This window comes from Mus musculus, chromosome 15, assembly GCF_000001635.26.
Source record: "Mus musculus strain C57BL/6J chromosome 15, GRCm38.p6 C57BL/6J".
In the NCBI taxonomy this organism is placed as follows: Eukaryota; Metazoa; Chordata; class Mammalia; order Rodentia; family Muridae; genus Mus; species Mus musculus.
In genome coordinates this window covers 90,530,109-90,542,910 of record NC_000081.6, presented here as the reverse complement: position 1 = coordinate 90,542,910, position 12,802 = coordinate 90,530,109, and the positions used below count along the sequence as shown (strand labels likewise).

Genomic DNA, 12,802 nt, shown 5'->3' with positions numbered 1-12,802 from the left:
GCCCTGCCCTCTTCCTGTCTCTGCGAGGACTCCCATTGCCAAAAAATACATGTCACCTCAAAGTGAAAGGAGATAGATACTTTACTATGGAGACAATTCCAGTGACTGTAGTCCACAAATATAGCTAGCTTACATCAGATTCTGTGCTCTAAGGTGGAAGACATTTCATGAAGCTTTTATAATAACGAAGAAAGTCATGAGCAAGGACTTAAAAAAAAAGAATATATTGGTAGACCCGAGGTTACTGTGAATGTTAGATAATGTATGTATAAATTCTGTAAATAAAGGTATTTTTTAAAATTTAGTATTGAATTTTCCATGATATACTAAAACTCAGAGTTGCAAGTTGGCTTGCTGGATGGTCGTAAATGTAGTTACACGCACTGACACACAGATAAACACACACACACACACACACACCCACACACACACACACACACACACATCTTGCATCACTAAAAATAAACTTTGAATACACAGTGAAAAGAAAATATGTCAACAGAAGCATCAGAAAGGTGGGCACAGTAGACAGAAGACCTCTCCATGATAAGCCTCAGACCCTGTTGATAGAACTCTTAGCCTTGTCATCATTGGAAGGCAGACAACTGAGAAGTCACCACCACATTCCAAAGAATAAACAGTGCCTTGTTCATACTATTCTTGTTCAAGCTATTAGGTCAGGTTCACTGGAGGCCAGTAAACATCTATTGAGAGGACTAAGGACTGAACAAGGTAGTTTGGCTCTAAACTTGCCACATTCCAACTGTTATGGGGAGACCACCAGAGACAACCACTCAGGCACAGTTAATTGAAAGTCTTTATTCCACATGGCTGGGACGACACTCAGGTATTGAGGGACCCACGTGTAGCCAGCCCCAAGTGTCCAGAGCACAAGGAATTTGAAGGCAAGAACCGTATCTTGCCTTCAAATTCTTGGCATCTCGCTTGGTAAGAAACAAGCAGTTTAAGAGAAGCTAAGGTAAGTTAGCTAGGGTGTCTTGGCCTCAGGTCTTAGATCAGAGTTGGTTAATTTTCCACAGGATTCTCCATCAAAGAAATCAAATTCTAGTTAAATGTGAAATGGCTTCAGCAAGAATACAAGATGGAGGAGCCTCTGCACCGTCTTGCCCCGCCATCCGGTTCTCCACTGTCACTGAAGGTCTAATCAGTTAATGAGCCACTCAGCAGGTTCAGCTTAAAGATGTGGCTTTTCTCTGGGAGCTTTTTCTATGGTGTTCCCAAGCATGGGGCAGACCCTCGGGCCCCCACCCCCACCCCCACATGTACTAGCACTTACAAACATACTCGCAAGTCACTCTTTCACACACATAAATAAAATGATAAAATAAGTCCTTATAGAAATGTATACATGATTATAGGTAATCAAAACAAAGTAAAAGAAAGCTATTAGGAACAAAAGACTTGTTTTAAACCTGGCCACTACAGATTTTAGCAGAACAGTTGGCCGAGTGACCACTCAAGGGTCACAATAGAGGGGTTGCCGTGTGAATGTGTAAGAGATGAATGTTGCAAGCTGGAATACATGTGTTTTTAATCTGAGGATGCCTAACCTTTTAATTGTTCTATTTGCTTCTTCAAGGTGGTGAATCCCAAAAAGAAAGGAAAAAAGAAAAAATACACCAATTCAGGAACAGTAAGTCGTACTTAATGTTATTTTTTAAAGACTCAGATTCTAAATGACTTAACAGTTGGGAGCATACATCATCTCAGAAAGACATTTACTTCCCTTCGAATATGAAAACAAAGGCCTGTACTGGAAGCCATATCTTCCTAGGGAGGGCTGTACTGAAAGAAGATATCATGGAGGCTGCAGATGATTTGCTGCCTGCCCCTTCTGAGGGAGGCTGATGTGCTATTCTGATCTCTCTCTTCAGCAGACTTCAGTGCAGTGAATCTGGCAAAGACCAAACTCAGAACGGCTACATTCCTCAGTGACTCCTACTGTTAACCTTGGAAGTCAATGTCCTCACTGGTGGAATATCAAAGATCAGCTGTGGGGATGCTGGGGGGTGATCAGGATGGGGGTAGGGGAGCAAAGATGGCCGGAAAACTAAAAATAATCAGGACCACCCTGTTTTCAGGTTAAACAAATTTAAAAAAACAACAACTAAGTATTTTTCTAAAATTAATTTACTCAAGAAATTTGTTTTTGTTGTTTTCTTTTAAAGTTCTGTATTAATCACAACACTACAAATACTAGATGGCCATGATAAAGCACAAGGGCAAAAAGGGCCATTTCTTACACAGCTCAGCTTAAGGAATCCATATGCATCTTTAAATGCTTTCAAGACTTTTTATCTTTTCTACTCTACAGTGGAGAACAGCATAGTGTCCCTGCAGGTCACTGCCAAGCTGTTCTTCAGAGCCACAGAGAAGTAGATAATTAATGTTATCTTTCATCCCTTCCCTTCTTGTAACGACAAATGCACATCTTAGCGGATTTTAATAAATAAGTCTGTAGTTATTTTTGAAATGCAAGGGAATATCATGTTCCCTTTACTGGAAAACTGTATCCATTCCATGTTGAGATTACAGTTAATACTGATAGGTAGTCGTCTCTCTCTCTCTCTCTCTCTCTCTCTCTCTCTCTCTCTAGGTAACCTTATTGTCCTTCTTGGTGGAAACAGAAGTCTCCTTCCTGGACTATATTAAAGGAGGGTAAGTCACCTTTTAAAACTTGCATAGCATCGTGTCTCTGTGTGTGTGTGTGTGTGTGTGTGTGTGTTGTGTGTGTGTGTATATGTGTGTGTGTGTGTTTGTGTGTAGATTGTTCCCATGGCTATGGAACTAACCAAGGACCACCTTTGAATATTATACATACATACATACATTCATAAATAATATACACATACATATTTACATTCATGCATATGCAGACATAGATACATATGTATATATATTTCATTACATGTATGAACTAAAGCTATTAGGAACTAAAGATTTGTTTTAAAACTGGCCACTACAGATTTTAGTGGAGAAGTTGACCAAGTGGCCAGATTAAAAGGGCTACCCTGTGACTGTGCAAGAAATGGATGTAGCAAGATGGAATACATGTGTTTTTAATCTGGGGAAGTCTAACAGTGCACACACAGCACAGGGCCTAAGTGGAGAAACTCAGGGTAAACCTTGCAATAATTGATTCTGTGCTATCACGCTGTGGACTCGGAAGATTGAGTCTGGGTCCTTAAGCCTAGCAGCAGGCATAATTACCAGTTGAACCATCATGCTGTGCTCCCTTTTGAATATTTTGATGCTAGATATTTTATTTCAGATCATCAGAGGAACACAGACTGTACATGCCTTTACCTTTTGTCCTGGTTACCATTTCTACTGCTGTCATGAAACTCCATGACCAAAGCAACATGTAGGGGGAAAGAGCTTTCGAGGGAAGTTGGGGAGGAAGTTAAAGCTGGAGGCAGGAGCTGATGCAAGACCATGGAAGGGTGCTGCCTACTGGCTCGCTCCTCGTCCTTGCTCCTCATGACTTGCTCCTCATGGCTTGCTTAGGCTGTTTATTTAAGGAACCTGAGATTACCAGCCCAGGGATGGTACCACTCACAATGGGCTGGGCCTTCCCCCTGCATCACTAATTAAATGCTCTACAAGCATGCCCGAGGCCAGTCTTAGGAAGCCATTTTATCTGTTGAGGTTCCCTCCTCTCAGGTGACTTTAGATTTTGTCAACTTGACATAAAACTAGCAAAGACAGATACTTACTTAAATGAAATCTATTTCAAAATTAAATTAATAATGAAGCTACAATGTAAAAGCTTGGTGAACCATATTTTCTACATTTCAACAAGCACATCTTTAGGTTCACTGCATAGAAGAGATGCTGCAAGATCACATGGGATGTGCTGTTACCATTCATGTCGTATTAATTACATTGCTTAAAATGCTCTACTAATTCACACTAGTAACATCTATGTATAAACATTTACAAAACCCTAACCCTTACTGAATAGCCCCTCTCTTTTTTTCTTTTTCAGCTTATACTTTTTTCTTTTTTTTTTCAATTTTTTATTAGATATTTTCTTCATTTACATTTCAAATGCTATCCCGAAAGTCCCCTATACCCTCCCCCCACCCTGCTCCCCTACCCACCCACTCCCACTTCTTGTCCCTGGCATTCCCCTGTATTGGGACATATAAAGTTTGCAAGACCAAGGGGCCTCTCTTCCCAATGATGGCCGACTAGGCCATCCTCTGCTACATATGCAGCTAGAGACACGAGCTCTGCTGGTACTGGCTAGTTCATATTGTTGTTCCACCCATAGGGTTGCAGACCCCTTTAGCTCCTTGGGTCCTTTCTCTAGCTTCTGAGATTTGCTAATTAAATAGGTTACTATCCATTTTTTATTTCTTTTTCCTTTTTAAATGTATTCCTTGTGAACTCCATGCATGTTTATTACAATGGAGTCATTAAATATTAAAGTACAAGATACTTCTGTATCTACCAGAAATCACTGCTACTGGACCTCTCTTCTATAGCAGTTTGGAGGAAGGAATACTGAGATGGAACCATAAACTGTCGATTTTCTTCTTGTCATGATAGAAAGAGAGGGAGAGAGTGGCCTGGCAGAGATACCGTGTGGATAAATTCTGGGACAGACTTTAAATCATTCAGAGAGTTAAGAATGGGGTGATGGTGATTATAGACCAGAGTTCTGTAGTCATGAATCTCAAGTTAGCTGCATGTTTCAAACATTTGGCCTGCCTCTTCCCACTATAGCCTGTTCCTATTTCCAGTAGGTAGGAATAAAGACATTGATGCCATCCTTAAAGGAGCTGTGTTATATAGTATAGTTCTAACCTTCAGTAAATACTAGCCACTGTTTTCTGAAACCTTTGATGGGTTTGAAATACCAAATATTTGATCACGATTGCTTTCCATAATGTTAGCAGTGGTAATTTTCAGTTCTCAAAGAAATGAAAGGAAAAGATAAATTTAAGTGAATAAAGCCAGTGAAGTTCATCTTTTAGTTACGTTCCACTTGGAAAAAAAAATAAAAGAAAAGAAGGAAAGAAAAAAAAGACTAAGCCGAGAAATTAGAAAACAAAAATTAAAAAGCATCTGGTGGGCTGAAGATGTGTTTCAGGGAGTAGCATTCTTGTCTATGAAGACATGGACTCATGTTCTAGCACCACCTACAACATGCTGGTACACTCCTGTAACCCTAGCACTGATGTAAGGTCTGGAGGGTCACAAGTTCAAGGTTATCCTTGGCTATGAAGTGAGTTTGACACCAGCAGATTTTTCAACCAAGACACTACAAGTATGGTAAAAGTTTTGATTATGGGGCAATTTTCTTATTTTTAGGACTTCTGAGAGTAAAAGCATAGAGATCTAAAGCAAGCAATCAGAAACTTAAAATGCATTGAGCAGACGGCTCTTTTTAGCTAAATATATATATATATATATATATATATATATATATATATATATATATGGTTCTATCTGAAATTTAGTGGAGTGGCAGACCCCCCAGCTTTTCTTTAAAATAGACAAAGGAGTTCAACCCTTCATCACTGAAGGCCAGGAGTAAGAATGTGAAGGCTACAACCGGTAAAACATCTCTTTTTACATCCAAAAAAAAGAGAAGTAACTATTGTTTTCAGACAGTACCTTTCACCTGCCACATCTTAATTATGACACTAAGCCTTTGTACAGATTATAGATAAAGGGTTTCTATCCCAGTTACAGGAAATACAAAAGTCTTTATGGGAAAAGGGAGGAGAGACTGTGTACCCATGTACCATTAGCTTATTCTAAAGGCCAATGGGAGTTTCTTGACTAGGCTAGTTTGAAATGTTAGCAGAGTGTCAGAGCCTTTACAAATCAGCCCATAAGAAGAGCTGGAGAGATGACTCAGTGGCTAAGAGCACCAGCTGTTCTTCCAAAGGACCCAGGCTCAATTTCCAGCATCCACATGACAGCTCATAACTGTTATTTCAGATACCGGGAGGTCTGACACCTTCACATAGACACAGACAGACACGTGGATGTACAGACGGGCAGTCAGACAGACATGACAGTAAAATACCAATGCACATAAAATAAAATAAAAATAAATCATTAGATAGAATAAAAATAAAATTTAAAATTGACAAATAATCCCCATGATAGTTTTTCTTAAAAAAATACTTAAAGCAGTTTCACAAACACAATAAGCTGTTCTCATTGGTTTGACAAAGTGTGTGCTGACATTAGTTTGAATATTGCCTCAAGGAGCATGCATTGCCAGAGCAGGCAACACTATAAATAAGTTCTTTCTGATCTGATTTCTTGCTTGACTATGCATGCCTAGCACCCTTTTTTTTTTTTTCTTTAAATAGGGTTCCTTGTAGGGGCATCCAAATGATTTGTATTTATTTATCAGAGTGGTGGAGAGCTAACCCCTGCTGCTCTGACTGGAGATAAATCTAATAAAAGCAGCCTGCCTTCTATAAACTCACAGGGAATGTTTTCATATCTTATCGAAAGTCAACACTTGGGAAAGAGACTTCTACACACATTAAAGGACAATCTCAAAACTTATTTTCGTTAATGCTTAATTCTAAATCTGTATACTTAAAAGGGAGAAGTCAGGAGGCAGTCAAGCAAACATATAGATGAAAATCCCGTATGAAAGCCTGTTTCTCTGCATGCTATTTTTTTAAGTAAAATATGTAATGATAACAAAACAATATGATATAGATTTGTAAGTCAAGAGATGTCCAGCCTCGAGCTTTGCATATTCTTTCGCCCTTAGCCTGTCTCTCTGCAGATAGCATGGTCAGTACTATCCATTCCCCACTCAGGGTAATAGTGGAAGTGTTTCATCATAAGAAACGATGCCAAGTACAGTTATGTTAATCGATTTCTCTATCACGGTGCATAACAAGAGTGCGAGAGTGCAGACAGCGCCTGAACTAAAGAGCAAGGGAAAGGAGGGCAGATCCAGCGGAGGGCTCTCGAAGCACTGTAAACCTTCTCCTGCTAATTGGGGTCAATCACCTCCTCTCTTTGAAGTACTGGAGCTTCTGAAGAGGAGGTTGCAATCATGGATTTGAAAAAGAAAAACAGCTGTGGGAAGCATGTTTCTATCTTGGAAAGAGTTTCACTCTGGGGAGCAATTAGAAGTTTGAGAGGGAAGATGGAGAGAAAACAGGGGTTAATGAAGGGCAGGTTGCAGAGGAGGGCAGAAAATTTGTCCTCTCTAGTGCCTGATGTGCGTATGTTGGTGCCACCATGCAGACCGTGGGTCACAGGGTGTGCTGTTTTGAAGTTGTCCTCTGCAGTAGTTTATCCTCTGCTGAATGCAATGGTTGTAATTCATCGCTTGACCCTGTACACTAGCAGGCAAATACAGAGAGGATTAAAGGAAAGCAAACCTTGAGGCAGTGTGAGAAGAACCTTCTCTCCTGAGAGGAAACGATTCTGGGGAGCCTGGAGAAGCCTGGGCTTCCCAGGAGTCTGGGCTGCAGCTTGGAGAGCTACTTAGCACACACAGGTTCTCAGTATGGTTCCCTGTAAAGGAATCGGTACCTACTTATTATATGAGAAAATGGTACCAGGGAGAGAGAGTAGTTTGGGGAAAGATTTGTTTTCACAATTGCCTAGCTTGCTGTGGTTTTGAGATCCAGGCTCTCTACAGCTCAATCAATGGTTTGCTCCTAAGCAAAAAATTCTTTCCATCACCTACTTCATTTCAGATAGGATGTTATTTATTTATTTACTTTTGAGCAGCGCTTGTAGTTTTGGACTAGTGGTTTACTTTTGTTTGTTTTGATATTACTTATGAGGTTTTTTTGGTTTGTTTTTTTGTTTGTTGTCTTTGTTTTTGTTGTTGTTTGTCTTGTGCTACTGGTTAGAAAGGAGGTGAGGTATTACTTTGTGAAATAATACTTTGTCACCCCTGTATATGTTCAAAACACTTAACTCTACAACATAGCCTGGATACTTAAGACTCAGCTACCATCAAGAAAGAGGGGGTACCAGCACTTGGGAGGCAGAGGCAGGCGGATTTCTGAGTTCGAGGCCAGTCTGGTCTCCAAAGTGAGTTCCAGGACAGCTAGGGCTACACAAAGAAACCCTGTCTCGAAAACCAAAAAAAAAAAAAAAAAAAAAGAAAGAAAGAAAGAAAGAAAGAAAGAAAGAAAGAAAGAAAGAAAGAAAGAAAGAAAGAAAGAAAGAAAGAGGGGGTATAAGGACTGGGAGGGCCAGAGGAGCAGGAAGTCTGCTGTCTTCTACAAATGACAGGGAAGCCATACCCGGGATATCACAACAGTATGGCTCCATAAACAAGGCCCAAGTAATAAGATCAATAGATATTCTGACACTGGAGAGGGAAATGTCCTGGGGCTCGACCCCTAGACAAAGAACTATGGGTATCTAGTGAATGCTGAGAGAGGAGCAAATAACCCCTCTCAGGGATGAGTCTACTAATTGATTATTCAGATCAAGTTGTCATCTCTGAAATCATATACTCACAAGCCACACTGAAGGGATGTTGTCAGGTTATATTTACATCTATTTGCATATATGTGTGAAAATAATCAGAAAGAGCCTATTGATTTGAGAGAGTGAGAGGGGTCTTGGGAGGGAATGGAAAGAGGAGGGGGAAGAAGGGGAGTTAATATAATTATATTTCAATTAGAATTTTTATTAAATCAACAACAACAACAGTGAGCTCAATTCCCTAAGTCCAAACAAACATTGCATCTGGTCATTTATGAAACTGTCTTTGTGGGCAGAAAATGACGTCATCCCTCACGGGTGGTTCCAGTTTCATTTGTTGGAGGCAGCACCTAGATGTATTACAGAACATTCTTTTAAATTAGGTATTTTCTTCATTTACATTTCCAATGCTATCCCAAAAGTCCCTCATACCCTCTCCCCCACCCCCCCGCACTCCCACTTCTTGGCCCTGGTGTTACCCTGTACTGAGGCATATAAAGGGGACCTCTCTTTCCAATGATGGCCATCTTCTGATACATATGCAGCTAGAAACACGAGCTCGGGGGGGGGGGGGGTGTTACTGGTTAGTTCATATTGTTGTTCCACCTATAGGGTTGCAAACCCCATTAGCTCCTTGGATACTTTCTCTAGCTCCTCCATTGGGGGCCCTGTGATCCATTCAATAGCTGACTGTGAGCATCCACTTCTGTGTTTGCTAGGCCCCGGCATAGCCTCACAAGAGACAGCATTATCTGGGTCCTTTCAGCAAAATCTTGCTAGTGTATGCAATGGTGTCAGCGTTTGGAGGCTGATTATGGGATGGATCCTCAGGTATGGCAGTCTCTAGATGGTCCATCCTTTCATCTCAGCTCCAAACTTTGTCTCTGTAACTCCTTCCATGGGTGTTTTGTTCCCAATTCTAAGAAGGGGTAAAGTGTCCACATTTTGGTCTTCGATCTTCTTGAGTTTCATGTGTTTTGCAGATTGTATCTTGTATCTTGGGTATTCTAAGTTTTTGGGCTAATATCCACTTATCAGTGAGTACATATCATGTGGGTTCTTTTGTGATTGGGTTAATTCACTCAGGATGATGCCCTCCAGGTCCATCCATTTGCCTAGGAATTTCATAAATTCATTCTTTTTAATGGCTGAGTAGTACTCCATTGTGTTGTACCACATTTTATGTATCCATTCCTCTGTTGAGGGACATATGGGTTCTTTCCAGCGTCTGGCTATTATAAATAAGGCTGCTATGAACATAGTGGAACATGTGTCCTTCTTACCGGTTGGAACATCTTCTGGATATATGCCCAGGAGAGGTATTGCGGAATCCTCCGGTAGTACTATGTCCAATTTTCTGAGGAACCGTCAGACTGATTTCTAGAGGGGTTGTACAAGCTTGCAATCCCACCAACAATGGAGGAGTGTTCCTCTTTCTCCACATCCTTGCCAGCATCTGCTGTCACCTGAGTTTTTGATCTTAGCCATTCTGACTGGTGTGAGGTGGAATCTCAGGGTTGTTTTGATTTGCATTTCCATGATGATTAAGGATTCTGAACATTTTTTCAGATGCTTCTCAGCCATTCAGTATTCCTCAGGTAAGAATTCTTTGTTTAGCTCTGAGCCCCTCCCCCCCCCCTTTTTTTTTTGCTTTTGCTTTTGCTTTTACTTTTTTCAAGACAGGGTTTCTCTGTGTAGCCCTGGCTATCCTGGAACTCACTTTGTAGACCAGGCTGGCCTCGAACTCAGAAATCCACCTGCCTCTGCCTCCCAAGTGCTGGGATTAAAGGTGTGTGCCACCACTGCCCGTCCTTTTTTAGCCCCATTTTTTAATGGGGTTATTTGATTTTCTGGGGTCCAGCTTCTTGAGCTCTTTGTATATATTGGATATTAGTCTCCTATCTGATTTAGGATAGGTAAAGATCCTTTCCCAATCTGTTGGTGGCCTTTTTGTCTTATTGACGGTGTCTTTTGCCTTACAGAAGATTTGCAATTTTATGAGGTCCCATTTGTCTATTCTCCTACTTACAGCATAAGCCATTGCTGTTCTATTCAGGAAATTTTCCCCTGTGCCCATATCTTCAAGGCTTTTCCCCACTTTCTCCTCTATAAGTTTCAGTGTCTCTGGTTTTATGTGGAGTTCCTTGATCCACTTAGATTTGACCTTAGTACAAGGAGATAGTAATGGATCAATTCGCATTCTTCTACATGATAACCTCCAGTTGTGCCAGCACCATTTGTTGAAAATGCTGTCTTTTTTCCACTGGATGGTTTTAGCTCCCTTGTCAAAGATCAAGTGACCATAGGTGTGTGGGTTCATTTCTGGGTCTTCAATTCTATTCCATTGGTCTACTTGACTGTCGCTATACTAATACCATGCATTTTTTAAATCACAATTGCTCTGTAGTACAGATTTAGGTCCGGCATGGTGATTCCACCAGAGGTTCTTTTATCCTTGAGAAGAGTTTTTGCTATCCTAGGTTTTTTTGTTATTCCAGATGAATTTGCAGATTGCCCTTTCTAATTCGTTGAAGAATTGAGTTGGAATTTTGATGGGGATTGCATTGAATCTGTAGATTGCTTTTGGCTAGATAGCCACTTTTACTATATTGATCCTGTCAATCCATGAGCATGGGAGATCTGTCAGTCTTCTGAGATCTTCTTTAATTTCTTTCTTCAGAGACTTGAAGTTCTTATCATACAGATCTTTCACTTCCTTAATTAGAGTCCCGCCAAGGTATTTCATATTATTTATGATTGTTGTGAAGGGTGGTGTTTCCCTAATTTCTTTCTCAGGCTGTTTGTCCTTTGTGTAAGAAAGGCCATTGACTTGTTTGAGTTAATTTTATATCCAGCTACTGCACTGAAGCTGTTTATCAGGCTTAGAAGTTCTCTGGTGGAATTTTAGGGTCATATATATATATATATATATATATATATATATATATATATATACTATTATATCATCTGCAAAAAGTGATATTTTGACTTCTTCCTTTCCAATTTGTATCCACTTGATCTCCTTTTGTTGTCGAATTATTCTGGCTAGGACTTCAAGTACTATGTTGAATAGGTAGGGAGAAAGTGGGCAGCCTTGTCTAGTCCCTGATTTTAGTGGGATTGCTTCCAGCTTCTCACCATTTACTTTGATGTTGGCTACTGGTTTGCTGTAGATTGCTTTTAACATGTTTAGGTATGGCCTTGAATTCCTGATCTTTCCAAGACTTTTATCATGAATGGGTGTTGGATTTTGTCAAATGCTTTCTCCACATCTAAGAGATGATCATGTGGTTTTTGTCTTTGAGTTTGTTTATATAGTGGATTACGTTGATGGATTTCCGTATATTAAGCCATCTCTGCATCCCTGGAATGAAACCTACTTGGTCAGGATGGATGATTGTTTTGATGTGTTCTTGGATTCAGTTATCGAGAATTTTATTGAGTATTTTTGCATCGATATTCATAAGGGAAATTGGTCTGAAGTTCTCTATCTTTGTTGGGTCTTTCTGTGGTTTAGGTATCAGAGTTTTTGTGGTTTCATAGAATGAATTGGGTAGAGTACCTTCTGCTTCTATTTTGTGGGATATTTTGTGAAAAACTGGAATTAGATCTCCTTTGAAGGTCTGATAGAACTCTGCACTAAACCCATCTAGTCCTGGGCTTTTTTTGGTTGGAGGACTATTAATGACTGCTTCCATTTCTTTAGGGGATGTAGGACTGTTTAGATCATTAACCTGATCCTGATTTACCTTTGGTACCTGGTATCTGTCTAGAAATTTGTCCATTTCATCCAGGTTTTCCAGTTTTGTTTAATATAGCCTTTGGTAGAAGGATCTGATGGTGTTTTGGATTTCTTCAGGATCTGTTGTTATGTCTCCCTTTTCATTTCTGATTTTGTTAATTAGGATGCTGTCCCTCTAGTGAGTCTGGCTAAGTATTTATCTATCTTGTTGATTTTCTCAAAGAACCAGCTCCTCGTTTGGTTAATTCTTTGAATAGTTCTTCTTGTTTCCACTTGGTTGATTTCACCCCTGAGTTTGATTATTTCCTGCCCTCTACTCCTCTTGGGTGAATTTGCTTCTTTCTGTTCTAGAGCTTTTAGGTATATTGTCAAGCTGCTAGTGTGTGCTCTCTCTATTTTCTTTTTGGAGGCACTCAGAGCTATGAGTTTTCCTCTTAGAAATGCTTTCATTGTGTCCCATAAGTTTCAGTATGTTGTGGCTTCATTTTCATTAAACTCTAAAATGTCTTTAATTTCTTTCTTTATTCCTTCCTTGACCAAGATATCATTGAGAAGAGTGTTGTTCAGTTTCCACGTGAATGTTGGCTTTCTATTATGTTC

The 12,802-nt window shown here is 40.0% G+C and overlaps 1 protein-coding gene across 4 annotated transcripts in view; it reads left to right on the top strand.

The window, feature by feature from the left end:
• The window catches only part of Cpne8 (copine VIII), a 191,908-nt gene that overhangs the window by 136,478 nt on the left and 42,628 nt on the right, over window positions 1–12,802 (top strand). For all 4 annotated transcript variants that reach the window (NM_001357979.1, NM_025815.2, XM_030248705.1 and 1 more), the window contains 2 exons: window positions 1,601–1,654; window positions 2,618–2,679. In NM_001357979.1, the coding sequence (NP_001344908.1) occupies window positions 1,601–1,654; window positions 2,618–2,679 (116 nt within the window). The remainder of the gene's footprint in view (window positions 1–1,600; window positions 1,655–2,617; window positions 2,680–12,802) is intronic.